The sequence below is a fragment of the Oncorhynchus tshawytscha genome, linkage group LG09 (genome assembly GCF_018296145.1).
Source record: "Oncorhynchus tshawytscha isolate Ot180627B linkage group LG09, Otsh_v2.0, whole genome shotgun sequence".
Taxonomy (NCBI): Eukaryota; Metazoa; Chordata; class Actinopteri; order Salmoniformes; family Salmonidae; genus Oncorhynchus; species Oncorhynchus tshawytscha.
This window is the reverse complement of record NC_056437.1, coordinates 67,027,657-67,055,545: the sequence shown is the minus strand read 5'-3', so window position 1 is coordinate 67,055,545 and position 27,889 is coordinate 67,027,657. Positions and strand designations below refer to the sequence as shown.

General features: G+C 42.6%; 2 protein-coding genes and 3 non-coding genes across 5 annotated transcripts in view; 2 read left to right on the top strand and 3 right to left on the bottom strand.

Moving 5' to 3' along the window:
- The window catches only part of LOC112258461 (nuclear body protein SP140-like protein), a 76,843-nt gene that overhangs the window by 4,374 nt on the left and 44,580 nt on the right, over positions 1-27,889 (top strand). The gene's annotated exons all lie outside the window — the stretch shown is intronic.
- LOC121847198 (nuclear body protein SP140-like protein) lies at positions 7,270-20,839 on the top strand. Its single transcript, XM_042327294.1, has 10 exons — positions 7,270-8,233; positions 8,574-8,622; positions 8,818-9,015; positions 9,674-9,813; positions 10,020-10,088; positions 17,389-17,516; positions 17,624-17,741; positions 17,924-17,998; positions 20,114-20,257; positions 20,469-20,839. Exons 1-10 carry the CDS (start codon positions 8,129-8,131, stop codon positions 20,580-20,582), a joined length of 1,140 nt encoding a protein of 379 aa, XP_042183228.1. The 5' UTR covers positions 7,270-8,128; the 3' UTR covers positions 20,583-20,839.
- trnas-uga lies at positions 25,053-25,134 on the bottom strand. Its single transcript has one exon. It is a non-coding gene; the product is annotated as a tRNA-Ser (tRNA).
- On the bottom strand, positions 27,298-27,379 carry trnas-uga. Its single transcript has one exon. It is a non-coding gene; the product is annotated as a tRNA-Ser (tRNA).
- Positions 27,597-27,678, bottom strand: trnas-uga. Its single transcript has one exon. It is a non-coding gene; the product is annotated as a tRNA-Ser (tRNA).

Here is a 27,889-nt window from a genome sequence, read left to right as displayed (position 1 = left end):
TCGGTTTTCCATCAAAACAATCATTATTGAGAGCTAACTTGACTAACAAAGGAATTTAAGGAATTTAAATGAAAAGTAGAAGAACAATGATAAATCTTACTCCCTTCTAGCCAATCACAAAATAAAACCACAGATAAATTAGAAAACCTGAACTCATTAATGGTGGTTGCGTTGACTGTCTTTGCTGGTAGAATAAGCAAGAGACAGGAGTGATCACTGAGCAGTCATATTAACTAACTCTTCTAAGAAAGGAGTCGTCTTTGATTTAACACCTTATCAAGCACAATGGCGCGATGCCACTGTACCACCACTGTCAACGGAACTGTCACTCGTGCAGCTACTTAGTGCAGGATAGGGGTAACGTTAGCTAGGTAGAAAAGGTCAAAATGTATATATATTGCGATCGCGTTGCTAACTTAGCTGCTTGTCAACTGCAATGTAAACTCTTGGGATAACTAAAACTAAGAGACACTGTAATACATTGGTTGATGTTAAATTGTATTAAATCAGAGCAATCAAAACGGCACAAATCAGGCTTCTTATGACGGTAGCTAGCAAGTTTACTCCATACCATGGCCTGGTTAGCCAGATCCAGATGTTGAGAGGTGTTAACCTGCGGCCATGGTCCCCCCCCAGTCTTATGCAGTTATTTGTTTGCAACCAGGCTGTGCCCTGCCTCCTAGAGTTTGTTTAGCAGACGAGGAAAGAAGCCAGACACACTCCAACTCAGTTTAAAGTGGGCAAAAGTAGAGACATTTGACATCCTCCAACATCTACATACTGTGGTCTGATGTAAAGACTAATAACCTTCTCTTGCTAAGCTTGTTAAATAATAGGCAGATTTATCTAACTAAGCCATATGTATTATCATTTGGATGCTGATCCAGCCTCCAACTAATATGTGTTTTTGTGTGTGTGTGTGTATACATTTCTGTCTTGTCCGCATAAAAGTATTATAAATAAAAAATATATATCCTTCTTCACAACAGCTTCAGATATAAAGGACAAATTCTGCATCATATGATTAATCTACAGCAGGCAGGTCAAGATCAGGGGACCATGTTAAAGCTAGGACAATAGCCACACCTTCAGTTCCTCTAGGAATTGATTGAGAAACATTGATTTAAATCATGTGAATAAACTACTGTTAGCTACTGTTCATAGATGCCTTTGGACATTTTTTTTCCTCACACAAACATTATTTGTTTTGCTTTTCAGGAAGATGATAAAATGCACAATGAGCCTAGAAGACCCCTCTGCAGTGCAAGCACCAGTCCAAGCACAAATTGAGAGACACCCAAGACCTCCAGAAGGAGAGTTCATCCCAGTGTGAATGATCAGGCAAAGGAGGTCTACACAGAAATGATTTATTGTCTACAAAAATCAGCACCCACAGCCACAAAGTCTGATCCTCTGTTTGGACTACCACCCAGGACAATGGATTGGATCCCAGTATGCGACACAAAACAACGGCACTGCAGAAGGGGCAGACGGAGCGGTCTTCTGGTCAGGCTCCGTAGACGGGCACATCGTTTACCTCTCCTGAGTATACTATTCGCAAATGTCCAGTCTCTTGACAACAAGGTAGACGAAATTTGAGCAAGGATTGCCTTCCAGAGAGACATCAGAGATTGTAACATTCTTAGTTTCACGGAAACATCGGAAACACGGAAACTCACTCAGGATACATTATCAGAGTCGGTAGAGAAACCCGGTTTCTTCACACATCACGCCGAAAGTAACAAACATCTCTCTGGTAAGAAGAAGGGCGGGGGTGTATGCCTTATGATTAACGAGTCGTGGTGTGCAACATACAGGAACTCAAGTCCTTTTGTTCACCTGACCTAGAATTCCTTACGATCAAATGTCAACCGCATTATCTACCAAGAGAATTCTCTTTAATTATAATCACAGCCGTGTATATCCCCCCCCAAGACACCTCGACGGCCCTGAAAGAACTTCATTGGACTCTATGTAAATTGGAAACCACATATCCTGAGGATACATTTATTGTAGCTGGGGATTTTAACAAGGCTAATCTGAAAACAAGGCTCCCTAAATTGTATCAGCATATCGAATGCGCGACCTGGTCTGGCACAACTCTGGATCATTGCTACTCTAATTTCCGCGACACATACAAAGCCCTTCCTTGCCCTCCTTTTGGCAAATCTGACCACGACTCCATTTTGTTGCTCCCAGCCTATAGACAGAAACTAAAACAGGAAACGCCCGTGCTCAGGTCTGTTCAATGCTGGTCCGACCAATCTGATTCCATGCTTCAAGATTTCTTCAAATCAAATCAAATTTTATCCGATCACATGGACTGGGATATGTTCCAGATAGCATCGGACAACAAAATTGATGTATACGCTGATTCGGTGAGCAAGTTTATTAGCAAGTGCATTGGTGATGTGGTACCCACGGTGACTATTAAAACCTTCCCCAACCAGAAACCGTAATACACTACATGTTATTTTACCATAGCCCCATGTCACTCTGGTCAACTGAAATGCGCCATATGTAATGTATATTAAGGTTATAATAGGGTTTCATTTGAGTTTTTCCTTTTGTCCCTATCTTCTCTGTTGTAAGAATGTAAGAATCATGTTCATCGATTACAGCTCAGCATTTAACACCATAGTACCCTCCAAATGCGTCATTAACTTAAGCTCGAGAACCTGGGTCTCGACCCCGCCCTGGGCAACTGGGTCCTGGACTTTGACGGGCCACCCCCAGGTGGTGAGGGTAGGAAACAACATCTCCACCCCGCTGATCCTCAACACTGGGGCCCCACAAGGGTGCATTCTCAGCCCTCTCCTGTACTCCCTGTTCACTCATGACTGCGTGGCCATGCACGCCTCCAACTCAATCATCAAGTTTGCAGATGACACTACAATGGTAGGCTTGATTACCAACAACGACGAGATGGCCTACAGGGAGAAAGTTAGGGCCCTCGGAGTGTGGCGTCAGGAAAATAACCTCAAAATCAACAAAACAAAGGAGATGATCGTGGACTTCAGGAAACAGAAGAGGGATCACTCCCCCTATCCACATCGACGGGATAGTAGTGGAGAAGGTGGAAGGTTTTAAGTTCCTCGGCGTACACATCACTTTTACAGATGCACAATCAAGAGCATCCTGTCGGGCTGTATCACCGCCTGGTACGGCAACTGCTCTGCCCACAACCGTAAGGATCTCCAGAGGGTAGTGAGGTCTGCACAACGCATCACCAGGGGTAAACTACCTGCCCTCCAGTACACCTACACCACCGAGCCACTACCTGTTCACCCCACTATCTTCCAGAAGGCGAGGTCAGTACAGGTGCATCAAAGCTGGGACCGAGAGACTGAAAAACAGCTTCTATCTCAAGGCCATAAGACTGTTAAACAGCCATCACTAACATTGTGTGGCTGCTGCCAACATAGACTCAATCTCTAGCCACTTTAAAAATGAATAATTTGATGTAATAAATGTATCACTAGTCACTTTAAACAATGCCACTTTATATAATGTTTACATACCCTACATTACTCATCTCATATGTATATACTGTACTCTATACCATTTACTGCATCTTGCCTATGCCGTTCGGCCTCATCCATATATTTATATGTACATGGGCTGAATAATTTTGCACGCCCAATTTTTCAGTTTTTGATTTGTTAAAAAAGTTTGAAATATCCAATAAATGTCGTTCCACTTCATGATTGTGTCCCACTTGATGTTGATTCTTCACAAAAAAATACAGTTTTATATCTTTATGTTTGAAGCCTGAAATGTGGCAAAAGTTCGCAAAGTTCAAGGGGGCCGAATACTTTCGCAAGGCACTGTATATATATATATATATATATATATATATAAGTAACTTAATTTATGTCCCCCCCAACTGCCCTGAATACTTCTGTTTATCCTACAGCTATTGTATGCAGTAATCATGTGCCTATGAACCAGAGTAACACTGTTAGCACTGAGGTGGTGTGCCCTAGTAGGAAGTCCACTGTGTGCAGCTCACCGTGCACTATCAGCTCCAATGTAAATAACATGAGCAAGTCTACTTCTGATACGCTTCCCAGTGAAGCATTGAAAACAATCAAGCAACCCAGAAAAATGCTAAAGATAGGCTACATGTGTTAACATGGGCTAAGAAACAAGGTTCATGAAGTCAATAACTTGCTTGTAACAGATGACATTCGTATTCTGACTCTCTGAAACTCACTTAGATAATACATTTCATGATACAGTCGTAGCAATATATGGTTATAACATTTACCGGAAAGACAGAAATGCCAATGGGTCGGTGTTGCGGTCTTTATTCAGAACCACATTCCTGTAAAGATTCGAAAGGATGTCATGTTAAATACTGTAGAAGTAATACAGGTTCATCTGCCTCATGTGAAGCCCATTCTTGTAGGAAGCTGCTGTAAGGGTTCTCATCCTCCTCTTCTGAGGAGGAGTAGCGAGAAGGATCGGAGGACCAATGTGCAGCGTGGTAAGTGTCCAATGTTTTTTAATAAAGACAATAGAACACTCGAACAAAACAACAAACGATGACGTGAATATACAAAACTGAAAACAGTACCGTGTGGACCAAACACTCACACAGAAAACAAACACCCACAACCCAAAAGTGAAACCCAGGCTACCTAAGTATGATTCTCAATCAGGGACAACAATTGACAGCTGCCTCTGATTGAGAACCATACTTGGCCGAACTCAAAAACCAACATAGAAAAACAAACATAGACTTCCCACCCAACTCACGCCCTGACCATACTAAAACAAAGATATAATAACAGAACTACGGTCAGAACGTGACAGCTGCTATAGACCACCAAGCGCTAACAGTCCGTATCTGGATATGTGTGAAACACTTGATAATGTATGTGATATCAACAGAGGTATATTTCCTGGGTGATTTAAATATTGACAGGCTTTCATCAAGCTGCCCACTCAAGAAAAAACGTCAAACTATAACCAGTGACTACAACCTGATTCAGGTTGTCAGTCAACCTACCAGGGTAGTTACAAACAGCACAGGAATGAAATCATCAACATGTATTGATCACATCTTTACTAATGCTGCAGAAATGTGCTTTAAAGCAGTATCAAAATCCATAGGATGCAGTGATCACAATATAGTAGCCATATCTAGGAAAACCAAAGTTGCAAAGGCTGGGCCTAATATAGTGCAGAGGTCATACAATAAGTTTTGTAGTGATTCTTATGTTGATGATTTAAAGAATATTTCCTGGTCTCTGGTGTGTAAATGAGGCGCAACCAGACACGGCACTTGACACAGTTATGAAATTGCTTATTCCAGTTACTAATAAGTACGCACCCATTGAGAAAATGACTGTAGAAACTGTAAAATCCCTTTTCTATTGATGAGGAATTGAAAAATGGTATGGTTGAGAGGGATGAGGCAAACGGTATGGCAAATAAGTCTGACAGCACAACCGATTGGCAAATTGAGAAATCATGTGACTAAACTAAATACAAATAAACTGTACTATGAAACAAAAATAAATTATAAAGAATGATAGTAAAACGCTTTAGAACACCTTAAATTACATTTTGGGCAAAAAGTCAAACTCGGCTCATTCATCACAAAACCCACTGATATTGCCAACTACTTTAATGAGTTTCACATTGGCAAGATGAGCAAATTTAGGCATGACATGCCAGCAACAAATGCTGACATTACACATCCAAGTATTTCTGACCGAATTATGAAATACAAGCATTGTACTTTTGAATTCCATAAAGTGAGTGTGGAAGAGGTGAAAAAAATAATTGTTGTCTATCAACAATGACAAGCCACCGGGGTCTGACTGGATGGACAATTACTGAGGATAATAGCAGACGATGTTGCCACTCCTATTTGCCATTTCTTCAATTTAAGCCAACTAGAAAGTGTGTGCCCTCAGGTCTGGAGGGAAGCCAAAGATATTCCGCTACCCAAGAATAGGAAAGCCCCCTTTACTGGCTCAAATAGCAGACCAATCAGCATGTTAACAACCCTTTAGTAAACTTTTGGAAGATAAAAGTTAAAAACAGACTTTCAGCAGGCTTCTAGGAAAGGATATTCAACAATCATTTTGTTTTATTATTATTATTTTTTTAAACCTTTATTTAACTAGTCAGTTAAGAACAAATTCTTATTCTTATTTATAATGACGGCCTACCAAAAAGGCCTCCTGCAGGGATGGGGATTGGGATAATTCAAAAAATATTTTATATAAAAATGTAGGACAAAACACACACATCACGACAAGAGAGACAACACAACACTACATAAAGAGAGACCTAAGACGACAACAGAGCATGGCAGCAACACAGCATGACAACAACATGGTAGCAACCTAACGTGGCAGCAGCACAAAACAGGGTGTAAACATTGTTGGGCACAGACAACAGCACAAAGGGCAAGAAGGTAGAGACAACAATATATCACGCAAAGCAGTCACAACTGTCAATAAGTGTCAATGATTGAGTCTTTGAATGAAGAGATTGAGATAAAACTGTCAATTTTGAGTGTTTGTTGCAGCTCGTTCCAGTCGCTAGCTGCAGCGAACTGCAAAGAAGAGCGACCCAGGGATGTGTGTGCTTTGGGGACCTATAACATAATGTGACTGGCAGAACAGGTGTTTTATGTGGAATGTGAGGGCTGCAGTAGATATCTCAGACAGAGGGGTGTGAGGCCTAAGAGGGTTTTATAAAAAAGCAACAACCAGTGGGTCTTGCGAAGGGTATACAGAGATTACCAGTTTAGAGAAGAGTATAGAGTGCAGTGATGTGTCTTATAAGGAGCATTGGTGGCGAATCTGATGGCCGAATGGTAAAGAACATCTAGCCGCTCGAGAGCACCCTAACCTGCCGATCTATAAATTACGTCTCCATAATCTAGCATGGGTAGGATGGTCATCTGAGTCAAGGTTACTTTGGCTGCTGCGATGAAAGAGGAGCGATTACAATAGAGGAAACCAAGTCTAGATTTAACTTTAGCTGCAGCTTTGATATGTGCTGAGAGAAGGACAGTGTACCGTCTAGCCATAATCCCAAGTACTTGTATGAGGTAACTACCTCAAGCTCTAAACCCTCAGAGGTAGTAATCACACCTGTGGGGAGAGGGCATTCTTCTTACCAAACCGCATGACCTTTGTTTTGGAGGTGTTCGGAACAAGGTTAAGCCCCCCAGCCAAACCCTCCCCCAACTTGGACGACGTTGGGCCAATTGTGCCCGCCCTATGGGACACCCGATCACGGCTGGTTGTGATACAGCCCGGGATCAAACCCGGGTCTGTAGTGACACCTATAGCACTGCGATGCAGTGTCTTAGTCCACTGCGCCACTCGGGAGGCTTTCTTGGTTGAAAAGACATGCTCCGGAACTTTGGCGACTAGTAAGCTTTTTTTTCAACCTCCCACTTTGGGCTGGATGTGTCAATGTGTAGTTCACACATGCATAACCTATGAGCAGAGTGACTCTATTACCTCAATTAGTCATGAAATCCCTAGTTTAAAAGTGATTGTTTACTGGGATCTGTGTGGTGTAATTTTCCCTACATTTACCCCAATGTGGACAAGCCCCCTAGCAATTCTATCCTAGCAATTCTACCCTAGCAGTTCTATCCAATGAGCTTCAGTCCCTTACCATTTGAGTGACAGCTATCGAGATGCACACAGCAGAGCAAGATAAATAGGTTTAAAATATTTCTCTCCCTTGACCCCTTTTCAACAAACGTACGTGTTGACTGATATTCCCATAATTCAAACATTTACTAAATCATTTTTAAAAAATATGAAAAACATAAAACACCTCAATATTTTGTCATGCTGACATGAATCGACCAGGTGGATGAGTTCTTTCAAAGAATTCACATATTTTAATGTAAAAATATTACACAGCTCCATTTAGATTGGGAGTAATTAGCACTGTGACAACCAAACCGTAAGACAACCAACCCCGGTCTCCGGGAAAGCATATCAGTTTATCATACATATAGCAGAAAATTGGGACAGACAGAGCAACAAACTATAGCTACACATTATACCCTTTTTATTTTTCTGTAAAGAAACTAACTGTACAGGTATTTCACTGACATTTATTTTAAGTGTTGAGTGACTGAATGGCATGTCTGTTCCCCCTTCTCTCCCCCTTCATTTCACCATCCCACCCACCTCAGGAAGGCCATTTAACTTCACCAGACTTTAAAAGAAGAAAGAGTGCACAGGTAGGAGACCAATCTTTCAATATACCACATCCTCTGGATTAACAGCCACACTACATTTGACTATAGGTTAAGTGCTGCATCGTCATAGCATCTGAGTACATGTTGTTTATGAATGTTAGTCATAAATTAGTTTTATTGCAACATCTAAACTTGACAATAGCTTAGCCTTAGCCGTTGATATTTTGACATTTATACGGGCATGAATTTATATTTCTTGTGCGTGATCATACTTTGGCCAATGATCATTTTATTTGTCCATGTTCTTACCATATTATATAAAGAAGAGTCTATTATGTAACTGATATATGTACAACTGGTCTGTCCCTTTTCTCATATCTAGGCCAAGAGAGCACGCTTTCCCTTCAACCAATCAGCGGGCTCAATCACAGGTATGTACACCAATCACAACTCAATGGAATCTTTCTGAATCCTTTAGACATGACTATCTGGTAAAGGGGATGGTGTTGTCTCTCTAACTTTGTGTTTTTGTTGTTATGTGGTTTTGTGAATAACACAGGCCTGACCTTTCACACTTATATAGTAAACCATCTTTCCCCAAACCTCTTTGTTTATCTTTACTTCAGAATCTGAGGAGGATGATGAGGAGGAAGAAGAGGAAAATGAAGCTGAGCAGGAAAGAGAGGAAGGAGAGAGAAGAGATCAGGCAAACACTGCTGGAGAGAGAAGTACAGGAGGCAGCCATTGTGGTGTGAAGAAGTCTGTCTTCAAAGTCACCTGTGGAGCCATCAATGGAATGCTACATAAGGATCGGTTTGCATCAGGTACAAATTGTCTTCTCAGAAGGTTTAATAAACAACATTTGCCATGTCTTTGAAACGATTGAAGGTACTGGAGACACTTTTACATGTTGGCAAACCTCTTTCTCTGGCTGCACCTCAAATACTGACCCCACTTAGTGCTTTTATCAAGCAGAAAACCCATTTCAGCAGATCCACAAGGTCTGCCATGAGAGGTGACTATATAGTTCCCTTAAGGAAAAGCACCTTCAGTCAGACGGCTTTCACTGTGAGAGCTTCCCATGTCTGGAACTCACTGCCTTCAGACACACGTAACTGTGCAACACTCAACCTGTGTGTAGTTTGTGAGGTGTATAGATTTGTTAATTTTCTGTCTTTTGTTTGGTTGCTTTTTTGTGTTATTGCTCTTTCTGTCTTCGTACTAAGTGTTAGTTGTCATATGTTGCTGCTCTCTGCTCTGTGTGTGCTCATTGTCTGTCTGTACAGGGACTATGGTCAAAAATGTGCTGACTGACTAAAACCGGCACTTGTACTGAAAATGTCCCCACAAAAATAACCGTAATATTATTGATAATACACTACAGGTTATTTTACCATAGCCCTATGTCACTCTGGTCAGCTGTAGTGACCCATATTGGATTCATTTGAGTTTGTCCTGTCCCTGTCTTCTCTGTTGCCCCAGGGTTGTGTGGAAAGAGCATCCGTACGGAGCTGCGCTGGATGACCCCGGTGGAGTTTGTGAAGGGGGAGTCAGCTCTGGAAGATCCCTCCTGGAAGAATGACATCCAGTGGGACGGGAAACCACTCAGCCTCCTCATCAAGGTACACTCAGCCTCCTCATCAAGGTACAGAGGGAAGGAGAACAGAGAGAAAGAGAGGAAGAAAGATGAGGGGGAAATAATGTGTGTTTGGCACTTACCAACCTACTGTACAAGGAATGGCTTAAGATAGTCTGCAAGGTCTTTAAGGACCTGTGATGAAAACATTTCTCTTCTTCAAAAAGGTCTTTGTTTTTTTCTCATTTCCAGAGTAAGATCTTAGTCATTCACTCTCTCCTGTGTAAGTGCAAGCTGTGCAGCCCTACAGCCAAAGACAGGGTAAGTTTCACCCTCGACCCTCACGAACACAGCGGCACCCACTTACCAATCAGTCAATCACATAGTTTAAATTAATGCTGCAGTTTTAATAATGAAATTCCAAGATGTTTCTCAACATCACTGAATAGGGGATGATGAATGAATGAACTAATTCATGAATTACATTTTCATGTTAATTGACTGAAAACAAACATTACAATGATTGACAGTGATAACTGAGTGATAATTATTCTCGTGTTCTGCGCAGCATAAATAAATCAGTACATAATAGTAGATACGGTTATACAAGCAATAATAATAATAACCCTAGATCAGTAAAAATTATAAAAATAAATACAGAAAAATTAAACAGAAGGTGTTTAAACCTGGTCTCGGAAAAGAGAAGATTCAAGTGTGAGACAGGCCTGTACACAATCTACAGTGCATTTGGAAAGTATTCAGACCCCTTCACTTTTCCCACATTTTGTTACCTTACAGCCTTATTCTAAAATGGATTGAATAAAAAAAACTCATCAATCTACACACAGTACCCCATCATGACGAAGTGAAATTTTTGTAAATGTATTACAAAATAAAAACAGAAATACCTTATTTACATACAGTTGAAGTCGGAAGTTTACATACACCTTAGCCAAATACATTTAAACTCAGTTTTTCAAAATTCCTGACATTTAATCCAAGTAAAAAATCCTTGTCTTAGGTCAGTTAGGATCACCACTTTATTTTAAGAATGTGAAATGTCAGAATAAAAGTAGAGAGAATGATTTATTTCAGCTTTAATTTCTTTCATCACATTCACAGTAGGTCAGAAGTTCACATACACTCAATTAGTATTTGGTAGCATTGCCTTTAAATTCTTTAACTTGGGTCAAACGTTTTGTGTAGCCTTCCACAAGCTTCCCACAATAAGTTGGGTGAATTTTGGCCCATTCCTCCTGACAGAGCTGGTGTAACTGAGTCAGGTTTGTAGACCTCCTTGCTCGCACAAGCTTTTTCAGTTCTGCCCACATATTTTCTATGGGATTGAGGTCAGGGCTTTGTGATGGCCACTCCAATTCCTTGACTTTGTTGTCCTGAAGCCATTTTGCCACAAATTTGGAAGTATGCTTGGGGTCATTGTCCATTTGGAAGACCCATTTGCGACCAAACTTTAACTTCCTGACTGATGTGTTGACATGTTGCTTCAATATATCCACATCATTTTCCTACCTCATGATGCCATCTATTTTGTGAAGTGCACCAGTCCCTCCTGCAGCAAAGCACCCCCCACAACATGATGCTGCCAACCCCGTGCTTCACGGTTGGGATGGTGTTCTTCAGCTTGCAAGCATCCCCCTTTTCCTCCAAACATAACAATGGTCATTATGGCCAAACAGTTCTATTTTTGTTTCATCAGACCAGAGAACATTTCTCCAAAAATTACAATCTTTATCCCCATGTGCAGTTGCAAACCGTAGTCTGGCTTTTTTATGGCGGTTTTGGAGCAGTGGCTTCTTCCTTGCTGAGAGGCCTTTTAGGTTATGTCAATATAGAACTTGTTTACTATGGATATAGATACTTTTGTACCTGTTTCCTCCAGCATCTTCACAAGGTCCTTTGCTGTTGTTCTGGGATTGATTTGCACTTTTCGCACCAAAGTACTTTCATCTCTAGGAGACAGAACGCATCTCCGCCTGAGCGGTATTGTCACGTTCTGACCTTTATTTCCTTTGTTTTGTATTTATTTAGTATGGTCAGGGCGTGAGTTGGGTGGGCAGTCTATGTTTGTTTTTCTATAATTTGGGTATTTCTATGTTTCGGCCTAGTATGGTTCTCAATCAGAGGCAGGTGTCATTAGTTGTCTCTGATTGAGAATCATACTTAGGTAGCCTGGGTTTCACTGTGTGTTTGTGGGTGTTTGTTCCTGTCTCTGTCTTTGCACCAGAGAGGACTGTTTAGGGTTTCACACGTTCCATGTTTATTGTTTTGTAGTGTTCATGTGTACATTTACATATTAAAAGAACCATGGACACTTACCACGCCGCATATTGGTCCTCTGATCCGTTTCGCCTCTCCTCTTCAGATGAAGAGGAGGAAATCCTTGACAGAATCGCCCACCCAACTCGGACCAAGCGGCGTGGTAAACAGCAGCGACGACAGCAGCAGCAGCAGCAACAACAGCGGCCAGCATCACAGGACTCCTGGACATGGGAGGAGATATTGAACGGAGAGGGACCCTGGGCACAGGCTGGGGAATATCGCCGCCCCAAAGCAGAGCTGGAGGCAGCGAAAGCTGAGCGGCGGCGATATGAGGAGGCAGCACGGCAGTGCGACAGGTACGAGAGGCAGCCCCAAAAAATTTTTTGGGGGGGGGCAGACGAGGTGTGGTACTAAGCCAGGTAGCAGACCTGAGCTCACTCCTCGTGCTTATTATAAGCAGCGCATTACTGGTCAGGCATCGTGTTATGCGGTTAAGCGCACGGTGTCGCCAGTGCGTGCCCATAGCCCGGTGCGCTATAGGGCAGCCCCCCGAAAGTGCCATGTGAGTGTGGTCATTGTGCCAGGGCGTATGGTGCCTGCTCAGCGGGTCTGGTCGCCGGTACACAGTTTTGGTCCAGGTTATCCTGCGCCGGCTCTGCGTGCTGTGTCTCCGGGGCGCTGGGAGGGTGCAGTGCGTCCTCTGCCTGCGCTCCGCTCGTGCCGGGCAAATGTGGGAGTGGAGCCTAAGGGAGAGGTGCGTGTAGTAAGCACTAGATCTCCCGTGCTTACCCACAGCCCGGTTCAACCTGTGCCTGCACTCTGGAGGGTCCGGGCTAAAATAGTTGTCCAGCCTGGGGAAGTGGTGCCAAGGTTGCGCACCAGAGCTCCAGTGCTCCCCCACAGCCCGGTCCTTCAGGTGCCTCCTCTTAACACCAAGCCTCCTGAAGGTCTCCCCAGCCTGGTGGTTCCTGTGGCAGCCCCACGCACCAGGCTGTCTCTCTGTCTCCTCCCTGCAGGTGGTCCTGTCTGTCCGGCGCCGCTGCCGGAGTCTCCCGCCTGTCCGGCGCCGCTGCCGGAGTCTCCCGCCTGTCCGGCGCCGCTGCCGGAGTCCCCGCCTGTCCGCGCCGCTGCCGGAGTCTCCCGCCTGTCCGGCGCCGCTGCCGGAGTCTCCCGCCTGTCCGGAGCCTCCCGCCTGTCCGGCGCCGCTGCCGGAGCCTCCCGTCTGTCCGGCGCCGCTGCCGGAGCCTCCCGCCTGTCCGGCGCCGCTGCCGGAGCCTCCCGCCTGTCCGGCGCCGCTGCCGGAGCCTCCCGCCTGTCCGGCGCCGCTGCCGGAGCCTCCCGCCTGTCCGGGAGCCCCCGCCTGTCCGGCGCCGCTGCCGGAGCCTCCCGCCTGTCCGGAGCCCCCGCCTGTCCGGCGCTGCCGGAGCCTCCCGCCTGTCCGGCGCCGCTGCCGGAGCCTCCCGCCTGTCCGGCGCCGCTGCCGGAGCCTCCCGCCTGTCCGGAGCCCCCGCCTGTCCTGCGCCGCTGCCGGAGCCCCCGCCTGTCCGGCGCCGCTGCCGGAGCCCCCGCCTGTCCGGCGCCGCTGCCGGAGCCCCTCTGCCCAGAGCAGCTGCCCCTCTGTCCCGAGCAGCTGCCCCACCTCTGTCCTGAGCAGCTGCCCCACCTCTGTCCCGAGGAGCTGCCCCACCTCTGTCCAGTGGGGTCATTGAGAAGGGTGGCCATGGTGAGAAAGCCACGGAGGCGGACAATAAGGCGGACTAAGACAATGGTGAGGTGGGGTCCGCGTCCCGCGCCAGAGCCGCCACCGCGGACAGACGCCCACCCAGACCCTCCCCTATAGGTCAAGGTTTTGCGGCCGGAGTCCGCACCTTTGGGGGTACTGTCACGTTCTGACCTTTATTTCCTTTGTTTTGTATTTATTTAGTATGGTCAGGGCGTGAGTTGGGTGGGCAGTCTATGTTTGTTTTTCTATAATTTGGGTATTTCTATGTTTCGGCCTAGTATGGTTCTCAATCAGAGGCAGGTGTCATTAGTTGTCTCTGATTGAGAATCATACTTAGGTAGCCTGGGTTTCACTGTGTGTTTGTGGGTGTTTGTTCCTGTCTCTGTCTTTGCACCAGATAGGACTGTTTAGGGTTTCACACGTTCCATGTTTATTGTTTTGTAGTGTTCATGTGTACATTTACATATTAAAAGAACCATGGACACTTACCACGCCGCATATTGATCCTCTGATCCGTTTCGCCTCTCCTCTTCGGAAGAAGAGGAGGAAATCCTTGACAGGTATGATGGCTGCGTGGTCCCATGGTGTTTATACTTGCATACTATTGTTTGTACAGATGAATGTGGTACCTTCAGGCGTTTGGAAATTGCTCCCAAGGATGAACCAGATGTGTGGAGGTCTACAATTCTTTTTCTGAGGTCATGGCTGATTTATTTAGATTTTCCCATGATGTCAAAAAAGGAGGCACTGAGTTTGAAGGTAGGCCTTGAAATACATCCACAGGTACACCTCCAATTGACTCAATGATGTCAATTAACCTATCAGAAGCTTCTAACGCCATGACATCATTTTCTGGAATTTTCCAAGCTGTTTAAATGCACAGTCAACTTAGTGTATGTACATTTCCGACCCACTTGAGTTGTGATACAGTGAATTATACGTGAAATAATCTGTCTGTAAACAATTGTTGGAAAAATGACTTGTGTCATGCACAAAGTAGATGTCCTAACCTACTTGCCAAAACTTTTGTTTGTTAACAAGAAATTTGTGGAGTGGTTGAAAAACAAGTTTTAATTACTCCAACCTAAGTGTATGTAAACTTCCGACTGTAAGTATTCAGACCCTTTTCTATGAGACTCGAAATTGAGCTTAGGTGCATCCTGGTTCCATTGATCATGCTTGATGTTTCTACAAATTGATTGGAGTCCACCTGTGGTAAATTCAATTGATTGGACATGATTTGGAAAGACACACACGTCCAGGTAAGGTCCCACAGTTGACAGTGTACTAGTTGGCCAAAAGGCACCTAAAGGACTCTCAGACCATGAAATACAAGATTCTTTGGTCTGATGAAACAAGATTGAACTCTTTGGCCTGAATGTCAAGCGTCACGTCAGGAGGAAACCAGGCACTGCTCATCACCTGGCCAATACCATCACTACGGTGAAGCGTGGTGGCAGCATCATGCTGTGGGGATGTTTTTCAGCATCAGGAACTGGGAGACTAGTCAGAGTCGAGAGAACGGAGCAAAATACAGAGAGATCCTTGATGAAATCCTGCTCCAGAGCACTTAGGACCTTGGAAGGTGAACCTTCGCCTCAGTCTGACAGGACAACAACCCTAAGCATACATCCAAGACAACGAAGTAGTGGTTTCAGGAAAAGTCTCTTAATGTCCTTGAGTACCCCAGCCAGAGCCCGGACTTGAATCAGATCGAACATCTCTGAAGAGAACTGAAAATGGCTGTTCAGTGACGCTCCCCTTCCAACCTGAGAGAACTTGAGAGGATCTGCAGAGAAGAATGGGAGAAACTCCACAAATACAGGTGTGCCAAGCTTGTAGTGTCATATCCATGAAGGCACGAGGCTGTAATCGGTGCCAAATGTGCTTCAACATCATACTGAGTAAAGGGTCTGAATAGTTATATAAATGTGATATTTCCGTTTTCTATTTTGAATACATTTGCAAACATTTCTAAGAACCTGATTTTGCTTCATCATTATGGGGTAATGTGTGTAGATTGATGAGGGATAAAACCAATTGAATACATTTTAGAATAAGGCTATAATGTTACAAAATGTGGAAAAGGTGAAGGGGTCTGAATACTTTCCGAATGCACTGTTTATTCATATATGCACTTTGCTAGTTGTCTGGGGCTGAATATATTTAAAATTTAATAATAGGTCACCCTTTTTCTTCTAGGCTTTATCAAAAACAATTCAGCAAACGGAAATACACAATGGACAAAAACTGTTCCAGTTTCTCCTCATCGTTCAGCCACATACAGTAATGCCAGGGTATATTTGGTGGACTTTCTGGAATAAGGGCAAGCGTATCGTGGTAGAAAGGGCAATAAAGATCAAATAAATATTATTCTCCATCTCTTCGAGGTCACAATAGTTAGGCTTTTCTCTTCCATTTCACCCTCCTGTTTAAAACGCAGAGGCAATATCCCTGATCTTACATGTGCACATAGGGATCTCTTGCTTTTAGGTAGGTTGTACATAATATATCTCTCACACACGAATTCACCCTTAATCTAACAGAAGGTTCTTTTTTTTTTTTTTGCTACTGCCCATATCTAGCTTGTTTTTGGTTGCAGATTCAGGAATGGATGAAGAATTACAACATTTACCTGGAGCTAACTCTGCAAATAGCACTGCTGGGTGATTTGAAAAGTCCTACTCAAATCGATCAATAGTATAATAATACTCTTAACATTTTTTTGATATCTTCAATCTGTAGGAACTATGAGAATAGAAGGGTTCAGGACTTTTGTGAGATATCACCACAAAACTGGAGTGTGTTCAGAGATAGATTTGGAGGGGTTGAGGGGAGCTAAAGTGTGGGACAAACAATAAATACAAATTAAGATAACTAATGTAAAATATACCGTGTCTGTAAAATGTATAGAGTATGTATAAACTGGAATTAGAAGTGAATGTATTGTTGTCTATTAGTTTACTCCAATTAGGGGAGGGATGATAGGGTTAGGGGAAAATAATAAATGAAAATACAGTATATGACAAATACACAGTACCAGTCAAAAGTTTGGACACACCTACTCATTTCAGAGTTTTTCTTTATTTACCTTGTAGAAAAATAGTGAAGACATCAAAATTATATAAAAACATATATGGAATCATGTAGCAACCAAAAAAGTGTTAAACAAGTAAAAATATATTTTACATTTGAGACTTTTCAAAGTAGCCACCCTTTGCCTTGATGTCAGCTTTGCACACTCTTGGCATTCTCTCAACCAGCTTTCAGGTAGTCACTTGAAGTTTTTTAAATGTTTTTATTGCTCACGAGTCTCCATCTTTTACACCAATTGACCGTACTTGATATCATTTTCCGCAGGTCTTGTTCAGTTTCTGCCATCAAAATAATATAATCAGCATTTCACCATTATATATCTTACTCTAGTATTTAACTTTTACATTTATTTTGTCAAATCATTAATAAACATAGCAAACAGGATCGGTGATCAGGAGTCTCCTTGTTTTACACCCGAGGGTGTGGGAAATCAATCTGTACGATATTTAACACACAAACAGGCAGTTGGTGCTTGTTTGTTTCCAATTCCTTCTCACCTTCCTCTCTTCTCTGTCTTGGCAGCATGATCAGGATAACGATGACGACTGCTTCATCTGTAGAAGCCAGGGCAGCTTGATATGCTGTGATGAGTGTCCTCGCTCCTTCCATCAGAGATGTCATCTTCCTAATGTGGATGACACTATGCTGGGGTGAGAACAGTTGATGAGAGAGTGAGATTGATACAAGAGAGGTATGTTTGTTCTGTGTAGGTAAACTTAGCTGTCAGCTTAGTGTGTGTGTGTGTGTGTAATCATAGGGATAATCTTCCGTGGGTGTGTACATTTTGTGTACTGAGGGCCAGTCAGCCGTGGCGTTACCCCAGTCAAAAGACTTACCAGGAAGCCTTGACCTGCCGAATCTCTGACCACCTACTGGTAAGGAGCCTGAACAAATTGTTTCATTGATTGACAGGCAATTGGACCAATCTATCTATATATCTATCTGTCAGTCTAGTCTGTCCATTATAACCATCAACATATACTTGACATTAAATAATGATTCACTTAAATGTAAACAATCTTTGACTAGTCACATAAATGTGTGTTTACTCTGACAGGAATGCCAGTACCTCCTGCTGTGTCTATACCAAGCTGACAAGGACCACATCATTGTGGCAGATCCTTGTATCAATGTAAGTGTGTGTGTGTGTGTGTGTGTGTGTGTAAATATTTGTATGAATATAAGATTCAACAACTGAGACATAAACTAAACAAGTTCCACAGACATTGGACTAACAGAAATTGAATGTGTCCCTGAACAAAGGGGGGAGATCAAAATCAAAAGTTAAGTACTGCAGTGCATCTCCTCCTCATGGGCTGCACCAGATTTGCCAGTTCTTGCTGTGAGATGTCACCCCACTCTACCAAGGCACCTGCAAGTTCCTGGACATTTCTGGGGGGAATGGCCCTAGCTCTCACCCTCCGATCCAACAGGTCCCAGATGTGCTCAATGGGATTGAGATCCGGGCTCATCGCTGGCCATGGCAGAACACTGACATTCCTGTCTTGCAGGAAATCAGGCACAGAACGAGCAGTATGTCTGGTGGCATTGTCATGCTGGAGGATCATGTCAGGATGAGCCTGCAGGAAGGGTACCACATGAGGGAGGAGGATTTCTTCCCTGTAACGCCCATCGTTAGATTGCCTGCAATGACAACAAGCTCAGTCCGATGATGCTGTGACACACCGCCCCAGACAATGATGGACCCTCCACCTCCAAATCGATCCCGCTCCAGAGTACAGGCCTCGGTGTAACGCTTATTCCTTCGACGATAAACGCGAATCCGACCATCACCCCTGGTGAGACAAAAACGCGACTGGTCTGTGAATAGCACTTTTTGCCAGTCCTGTCTGGTCCAGCGACGGTGGGTTTGTGCCCATAGGCGATGTTGTTGCCAGTGATGTCTGGTGAGGACCTGCCTTACAACAGGTCTACAAGCCCTCAGTCCAGCTTCTGTCAGCCTATTGAGGACAGTCTGAGCACTGATGGAGTGATTGTGCGTTCCTGGTGTAACTCGGCAGTTGTTGTTGAGTTGGTTCCGTTTTCCTGTGCTCCGTTTTATTTACTTAATAACAAATAAGGAACACTCAAAACGTGCACTTGCAAATCCTAACAATTTTATTCCAAATAAAGCTGTAGACAGAAGTCAAAGATCAAATATCACACATATAACTGATGTCGCATGAGTTCTGCACCATAGGAAAAGTCCAAGTTGCTTTTATCATGCTTGTAGTTAAGCCCCTGTGATGTCACTGCATACGTCATTACCTGCTACTCCTCAGACCAAGCTCATGCATACACAGCTATACAAACTTGCAAGAGATACAATAGTTCCAGTGTTTTCTAAGGCCTCAACAGTAAATGTCCACTCCCCCAAGTTGATTTATAGAGGTATGTCTGACTCGCCTCTTATCTCTTCTACTCCCCTGCAGGGCTCTTTGTTTATCTTTGAAATGCTTTCTCACAGACCATTTCTTAATAAGGGGCAGAGACTTAGAAAAGACTGTGGAACAATTCTAAAACCTTACAATGAATATATATATATTGTTAATCTGTAGTCTAGGACCAAATAAACGTAGAGGAGGGGTCCCATACCATAGCCCCTCCCCTTCTATTAATACAAAATAAGCATAATCAATTATTATAATACATCAAACATTTGGTGCAGCCCCTATCATGACCTCAATTTGACCCATCAGTTGCCCTCCTGTACCTGTCCCGCAGGTGTGATGTTTGGATGTACCGGTCCTGTGCAGGTGTTGTTACACGTGGTCTGCCACTGTGAGGACGATCAGCTGTCCATCCTGTCTCCCTGTAGCTCTGTATTAGGCGTCTCACAGTATGGACATTGCAATTTATTGCCCTGGCCACATCTGCAGTCCTCATGCCTCCTTGCAGCATGCCTAAGGCACGTTCATGCAGATGAGCAGGGAGCCTGGTCATTTTTCTTTTGGTGTAATTCAGAGTCAGTAGAAAGGCCTCTTTAGTATCCTCAGTTTTCATAACTGTGACCTTAATTGCCTACCATCTGTAAGCTGTTAGTGTCTTAATGACTGTTCCACAGGTGCATGGTCATTCATTGTTGATGGTTAATTGAACAAGCATGGGAAACGATGTTTAAACCCTTTACAATGAAGATCTGTGAAGTTACTTGTATTTTTACAGATGATCTTTGAAAGACAGGGTCCTGAAAAATGGATAGAATTTTTTTGCTGAGTTTAACTCCGTCTATATGTTTCATTGCCAGGTGAGAAACTACACCAGTGTGATAAAGACCCCTATATGGCTGGACAGGGTTGTGGAGAAGCTGCAGCAGAATCTCTACCGGTCAGTGCAACACTTTGTGTCTGATGTGTTGCTTATCTTCACCAACTGTGCCACATTTAACAGGGTAAGACTGCACTACTGCAGTATCCAATGTGAAGACTTAGGGCAACATTTTTTTAAACAAATCTTGGAATTGTGCTAATGCATGAATAACACTTTAACAATGCGTCTTTTTTTAATCCATAACAAATAGGAATTAGGCTAAATGAGTTGTGTTTTATGCATTACTAGTTTATTATGTTTTCTATACAAATGTGTCTGTCTTTTTTCTGAAGGATAATGCAGAGTTCTGTGTGATGGGCGAAAGATTGAAGGATCTATTTGAGAGGGAGTTCAAGAGTACATTCAGCATCCAACTTCAGCATCCAACTGCATCCAACAGCCAGTAGAGCCTTCATCAAGTCTGTACTGTTATCTCACTATGAGACAACAGGGAATATTCATCATGCCCTGGTCTTTCTATTCAGCCTTCATACAGACATGTACACCAAGTTGTACAGATCTTATTTTCCATGCATGTACATTGTTATCCATCTAGTCCTTTCATGAATTTCTTTCATTTGTTCTAAATCCAATCAAATCCAATTTTATTTGTCACATACACATGGTTAGCAGATGTTATTGTGAGTGTAGCGAAATGCTTGTGCTTCTAGTTCCGACAATGCAGTAATAACCAACGAGTAATCTAACCTAACAATTCCACAACAACTACCTTATACACACAAGTGTAAAGGGATGAACAATATGTACATAAAGATACATGAATGAGTGATGGTACAGAACGGCATAGGCAAGATGCAGTAGATGGTATAGAGTACAGTATATACATATGAGATGAGTAATGTAGGGTATGTAAACATAAATGTGGCATTGTTTAAAGTGTCTAGTGATACATGTATAACATAAAGATGGCAAGATGCAGTAGATGCTATAGGGTACAGTATATACATATGAGATGTAATGTAGGGTATATAAACATGATATTAAGTGGCATTGTTTAAAGTGGCTAGTGATACATTTTTACATCAATTTTTCCATTATTAAAGTGAATGGAGTTGAGTCACTATGTTGTCAGCAGCCACTCAATTTTAGTGGCTGCTAGCAGTCAAAATGGGTGTGTGATGATAATTGAAATAGAATGATGGTGATAACATTACATTTCACACAGTAAATGTTGCTTTCCTAACTTCTCGTGCAAGAGCCTTAGAAGTCCTTACCTTCCATTCTTCTTAGTTCTGGTTAGGCCTTACTAGATGTATGTCCAGGGATTCTGTCGAAAATAAACTCATGAATTTCTAAAACACTGTACAACATACCATTGGTGTTGACTCGAGTCACATGAATGGGACTCGAGTCAGACTCGAGTCACAAATATGATGACTTGCAACTCGACTTTGACTTTAACACCAATGACTCGTGACTTGACTTGGACTTGAGAATTATGACTCGACCTGACTTGATTCCCTCCCCAAGCCCAAATATTTAAAATGATGCTGTTAAAAAAAGTGTGCAGCGCATCAACTCTTCATTTAACGGATTAGTTTGAATTGGACAGCAGCCAATCAAATTGTGCCAGCTGAGAAAAAGTTGTGCGTGGCAGTGCAGAGGAACGTCAGCGGGTGAATTCAGATGGAGCCCTTGGAAAGATGATACCCAAAATTATTATTTTCAGATATAAAGACAACTCTGTATCAAGAAAAACGGATTGCAACTTGCAAAACATGCGGGAAGAAAATTACAGACGGAAGCGCAACAATTTCCAACTTTGTTTGACATTTAAAGCTGCACAAAGAATAGTAAGTCGTGGCTAAGATAGCCGACAGCTATATATTTTATTACTTTACTGGTGTATCATGTAGGCTAACGTAACATTAAATCAATGAGCCTCCACACAGTCAGTCAGTGCGGGAACGTGATCATTGCACCCAAGATTGAGCTACAACTGGCAAGGCAGTTGGTAGCCTAAATCCTGCCTGATGTTACTGCTGTTCCTAAAACCATTGACATACGTTAGCCTACTGTAATCACACAGAGAGAGTGTGTGTGTGTTAAGGTTGGGCGATTGTGTACAAGCCTACATTGGTGGGTCATTCCAGTGGGTTAGAAGTTGACTATGCCTTTAAACAGCTTCGAAAATTCCAGAAAATGATGTCATGGGTTTAGAAGCTTCTGATAGGCTAATTGACATCATTTGAGTCAATTGGAGGTGTACCTGTGGATGAATGTCAAGGCCTACCTTCAAACTCAACTTCTCTTTGCTTGACATCATAGGAAAATCAAAAGAAATCAGCCAAGACCTCAGAAAAAATTATTGACCTCCACAAGTCTGGTTCATCCTTGGGATCAATTTCCAAATGCCTGAAGGTACCACGTTCATCTGTACAAACAATAGTACGCAAGTATAAACACCATGGGACCACGCAGCCATCATACCGCTCAGGAAGGAGATGCGTTCTGTGTCCTAGAGTTGAACGTACTTTGGTGTGAAAAGTGCAAATCAATCCCAGAACAACAGCAAAGAACTGTGTGAAGATGCTGGAGGAAACAGGTATAAAAGTATCTACATTCACAGTAAAAACGAGTCCTATATTGACATAAACTGAAAGGCCTCTCAGCAAGGAAGAAGCCACTGCTCCAAAATCTCCATAAAAAGCCAGACTACGGTTTGCAACTGCACATGGGGACAAAGATCGTACATTTTGCAGAAATATCCTCTGGTCTGATGAAATAAAAATAGAACTGTTCGGCCATAATGACCATCATTATGTTTGGAGGAAAAATGGGGAGGCTTTCAAGCCGAAGAACACCATCCCAACCGTGAAGCACGGGGGTGGCAGAATCATGTTGTGGGGGTGCTTTGCTGCAGGAGGGACTGGTGCACTTCACAAAATAGATGGCATCATGAGGTAGGAAAATTATGTGGATATATTGAAGCAGCATCTCAAGACATCAGTCAGGAAGTTAAAGCTTGGTCCAAATGAACAATGACCCCAAGCATACTTCCAAAGTTGTGGCACAATGGCTTAAGGACAACAAAGTCAAGGTATTGGAGTGGCTATCACAAAGCCCTGACCTCAATCCTATAGAACATTTGTGGGCAGAACTGAAAAAGCTTGTGCGAGCAAGTAGGCCTACTAACCTGACTCAGTTACACTAGCTCTGTCAGGAGGAATGGGCCAAAATACACCCAACTTATTGGGGGAAGTTTGTGGAAGGCTACCCGAAACATTTGACCCAAGTTAAACAATAATATATTAAATATTAAATGTAATATACTATTAATCTTGTTAAAAATATGAAATGGTATTACATTTGGTGAAGAGCACATTATGACTTGTTTAGGACTCGAAACTCAAAGTTTCCGTCTTGAGATTTGACTTGATACTTGACGGTCTTGACTTAACTCGGACTTGCCTGTCTTGACTTGGGACTTGAGTGTTAAGACTTGAGACTTACTTGTGACTTGTAAAACAATGACTTGGTCTCACCTCTGCAACATACTGTAGGTCTACTTGTTTGACTGTTTAGCCTACCACAGTGGTCACCAACCAATCCATCGACTGGCCGATCTTCAAGGCATTCCTAGTCGATCACCAAATATTTCTGTAGAAAAGCCAACGAACGATAAAGGCTTGCGCTCCTTTTTAAAAATCGTGTTGAGCTGTTGCCTGTAGGTGCACTTGATTCAAAAGTCCTGTGCACCGGCTACGCAAAAGTGTTCCCATGAGACAAACTGCCCAATCGGATAGCTCAAATCACTGTGGCTAAAAAGCTTCCAAGACCCTGGCCACAGCCAAGTTTAATAGGCTACTAACCTACGTAAGATTTAATAACTTTTAAAACCATGACCACAGAGATACTGTCAACGAATACAGCAAAGAGCTTGGGTTTTTATGAGTGAGTTCATGTTTAAGTTGATATTCAGCACTGTCACTGTTTTTATTCAACACTATTACAAAACTTGCTTCTCCGTACTTCCGCTCGGGCTGCAGCTGCAAAGAATGTGTAGCCAAGTATCGATAGCCTGTATTTTATTATTATTAGCAGCTCGTCATGTCGATTTTAATATTAAGGAATATTTCACTTTCTCTGGCAGTAGGAACAACATGAATTTGTGCATGAGGCAGATGTGGTGCGACTCGAGTTTCGCCATCAGGTGGAAGACGGTGTCCCCTCTCTCTGGTCAGTCTCACCGGAGGAAAGGAAGGAGAGAGCAAAGACTGTGAGAAGCGGTTGGGAAAAATCATTTTGAAAGGTCATCCAACTCAGAAACTCTGGCATCTTTCTAGAGCTCCGATTTTTCGACCTGGAAATCACTGACGTTGCAATTTGACCTCGTTGACCATCCGATGCAGGTACCATCAGTTCAATAAAATAAAAAAGCAAATTATTTAAATTCATGTGCCACAGTGCCTAACAAGTGCTAAACCAACTGATATATATTGTTATCAAATATAATATGGTCTGATTAACAATATTAGCAAGCCAATCCTATAGCCAATATGCTGTGATAATGTACTGCCCAAACATAATTCCTACAAAACTGCTTGTGTGAGGTTAATCAAAGGACAAGTCCACAGATTAAGGACATCCATATCAAGTCCACAATAACATGTTGTAAATAAAAACTGGTTTGTAAAAGCGCAAGCTGCAATGGCCGAGTGGTTAAGGCGTTGGACTTGAAATCCAATCTGATTATGTACATTTTACTAGACTATCTACTGAAGAGCCTATTTGAACTGTTTGTCAAGGAAAAAATATTCTGAGCACTTGAATCAAAGGACAAGTCCAGGCATGAATCACATTATCCATATCAAGTCACCAAGGATATATTAAAAATGAAAGCTGGTTTGCCATAGCACTGTGAGTAGGGTTCAAACCTGCACTGGGAGACAGCATTGGAATTCAAGTCCAACACCTTTACCACTCGGCCATCACAGCTTACTATGTTAAAAACCAGGCCTTAACCAGTCCGCTATCTCGTTCTGTCCATTTTACCTCAAAAGTGACCAGATTATTGCTATTGAAGCACCTACTTGAAACGTTTGTCATGGAAGATCAATTCTGAGCACTTGAATCAAAGGACATGTCCAAGCATTATCCATATCAAGTCCCCAATGACATGTTACAAATAAAGACTGGATTGTCAAAGCGCTGCTTGCAGGGTTCAAACCTGCACTGGTCAACCCCAATGGATTTTGAGTCCAACAATTTAACCATTCTGCAATCAAAGCTTTCTGAGTTACCTCACACAAGGACAAAAGTATCCAAATTCAACTGCCTAGTTGAATTTGTTTTCAAGCAAAGTTTAAAAAAAAGCAATTTTCTAAGCACTTCAATCGTTGGACGAGCACATAAAGTAAGGACAATTTAAATTCAAAGGAGATAGACACAATTATTAAAGGTCTAATTTATCATCACCCAGTAAGCAGAGTTGAAAACTGTACAGGGAGAATACATTGGGCTTCAATTACAATGCTTAAACCACTTAGCCATCACAGCAGTAGGAATCTAAGGAAATTGATGAGGAGAAAGCAGAAGTGGGCTATATGCTTCAAGCAAGTTAAGAACATGGGTGGGGAGACCCCATTGAAATTCAGGTCCAATCTCTAAAGAACTCGGCCATTGCAGCTGTTGGAATGCAAGTAAAGGGATTGGGATTTGGAAACAGACATCATTGGTGAAAAATGGTAAACTTGATGGCACAACATTTTGATCTTATTGCGCCAAGTAACCTCGGTCCTTTCCAAAGCTGTGAAGGTTGGAAGTTTAATGTGCAAGTCAAAAAACTATGTGCAGAGAAAGTACAAGTGGACTATTCACTGAGAATAAGATTTAAAAAGGAGCAGAGAGACCCAATGGGGTTTCAAGTCTGAGGACATACCCACATGGCTCTCAGAATTTCCATAATAAATCTAATACAAACAACAGTACTGAAGAGACTATTTGAACTGTTTGCCAATGCAGATATACTCTGAGCACCTGAATCAAAGGACAAGTCCATGCATTAAGCACTCACTATCCATATCAAGTCTCCAATGACATGTTGCAAATAAAGACTGGTTTGTCAAAGTGCTGTGAGCAGGGTTCAAACCTGCGCGGGGAGACCCCATTGGATTTCAAGTCCAACGCAATTTACTCCCGGCAATCGCAGCTCGCTATGTTAAAAAACAGTCCTTGACCAGTCGGCTATCTGATTCTGTACATTTTACTTATGTAAAGACTAGACCTTGTACTGAAGAGCCTGTGTGAACTGTTTGTCAAGGAGTTTTATTCTGACCACCTGAATCAAAGGACAAGTCCATGCATTAAACACAGTGTCCACATCAAGTCACCTAGGACATGTTAAAAAAGGGGGGTTTGCATATCAAGTCAGGGTTCGAACCTGCGCTGGAGACCAATGACATGTTACAGAGTCCAACGTAAAACTGGAAATCAGCAGCTGGCAACTGTTAACAGCCTTAAACCAGTCAAGCTAACCCACTGATTGACCTTTTGAGCAGACATTGCTATTGAAACATTGCTTGAAACGTTTGTCATGGAAGAAATTCTGAGTTTGAATCAAACTTTCGTTGAACATTATCCATCTGAAGTTAAAGACTGTATCAAGCACTTGAATACCCCCCTACCTGGTCTGGTTCAAAGCAAAGGAAGGTTGTGCAAAATTTAATTCTGCAAATCAAAGCTTTCTTAGTTACCTTTACAAGTCAAAGATCCAAACAGACTGCACTAGATTCTTGATTAAAGTTTAAAAAAAAAAGTCTTCAATGAGAGAGCCATAAAGTAGGACAATTTAAATTCACTTAGACCTCAATTCCCATTAAAGGTTAATTTATCATCACCAGTTACATTGAAAACTGGCAGGAAAAATCTCTTGGGCTTCAATTAAATTGCTTAAACCATTAGATTCCATCAGTCTATCTGATTTGCTGTCATTTTAGAAGTAAACATGACTAGACCTTGTACTGAAGAGCCTGTGTGAACTGTTTGTCAAGGAGTTTTATTCTGACCACCTGAATCAAAGGACAAGTCCATGCATTAAGCACACAATATCCATATCAAGTCTCCAATGACATGTTGCAAATAAAGACTGGTTTGTCAAAGCGCTGTGAGCAGGGTTCGAACCTGCGCGGGGAGACCCCATTGGATTTCAAGTCCAACGCCTTAACCACTCGGCCATCACAGCTTGCTATGTTAAAAATCAGTCCATAACCAGTCGCCTATCTGATTCTGTACATTATACTTCATAAAGACTAGACTTTCTACTGAAGAGCCTATTTGAAATGTTTGTCAAGGAAAAAATATTCTGAGCACTTGAATCAAAGGACAAGTCCATGCATTAAACACATTATCCATATCAAGTCTCCAATGACATGTTGCAAATAAAGACTGGTTTGTCAAAGCGCTGTGAGCAGGGTTCGAACCTGCGCGGGGAGACCCCATTGGATTTCAAGTCCAACGCCTTAACCACTCGGCCATCACAGCTTGCTATGTTAAAAACAGTCCATAACCAGTCGCCTATCTGATTCTGTACATTATACTTCGGTAAAGACTAGACTTTCTACTGAAGAGCCTATTTGAAATGTTTGTCAAGGAAAAAATATTCTGAGCACTTGAATCAAAGGACAAGTCCATGCATTAAACACATTATCCATATCATGTCACCTAGGATATGTTAAAAAGGAGAACTGGTTTG

Bases quoted from the DNA above. Each gene is read 5' to 3' on its own strand.
- LOC121847198 (XM_042327294.1), top strand. From the start codon at position 8,129: ATGGCATGTCTGTTCCCCCTTCTCTCCCCCTTCATTTCACCATCCCAC. The intron at 8,623-8,817 runs GTATGTACACCA...TCTTTACTTCAG, and splicing joins ATCAGCGGGCTCAATCACAG to AATCTGAGGAGGATGATGAG. The intron at 9,016-9,673 runs GTACAAATTGTC...CTGTTGCCCCAG, and splicing joins TAAGGATCGGTTTGCATCAG to GGTTGTGTGGAAAGAGCATC.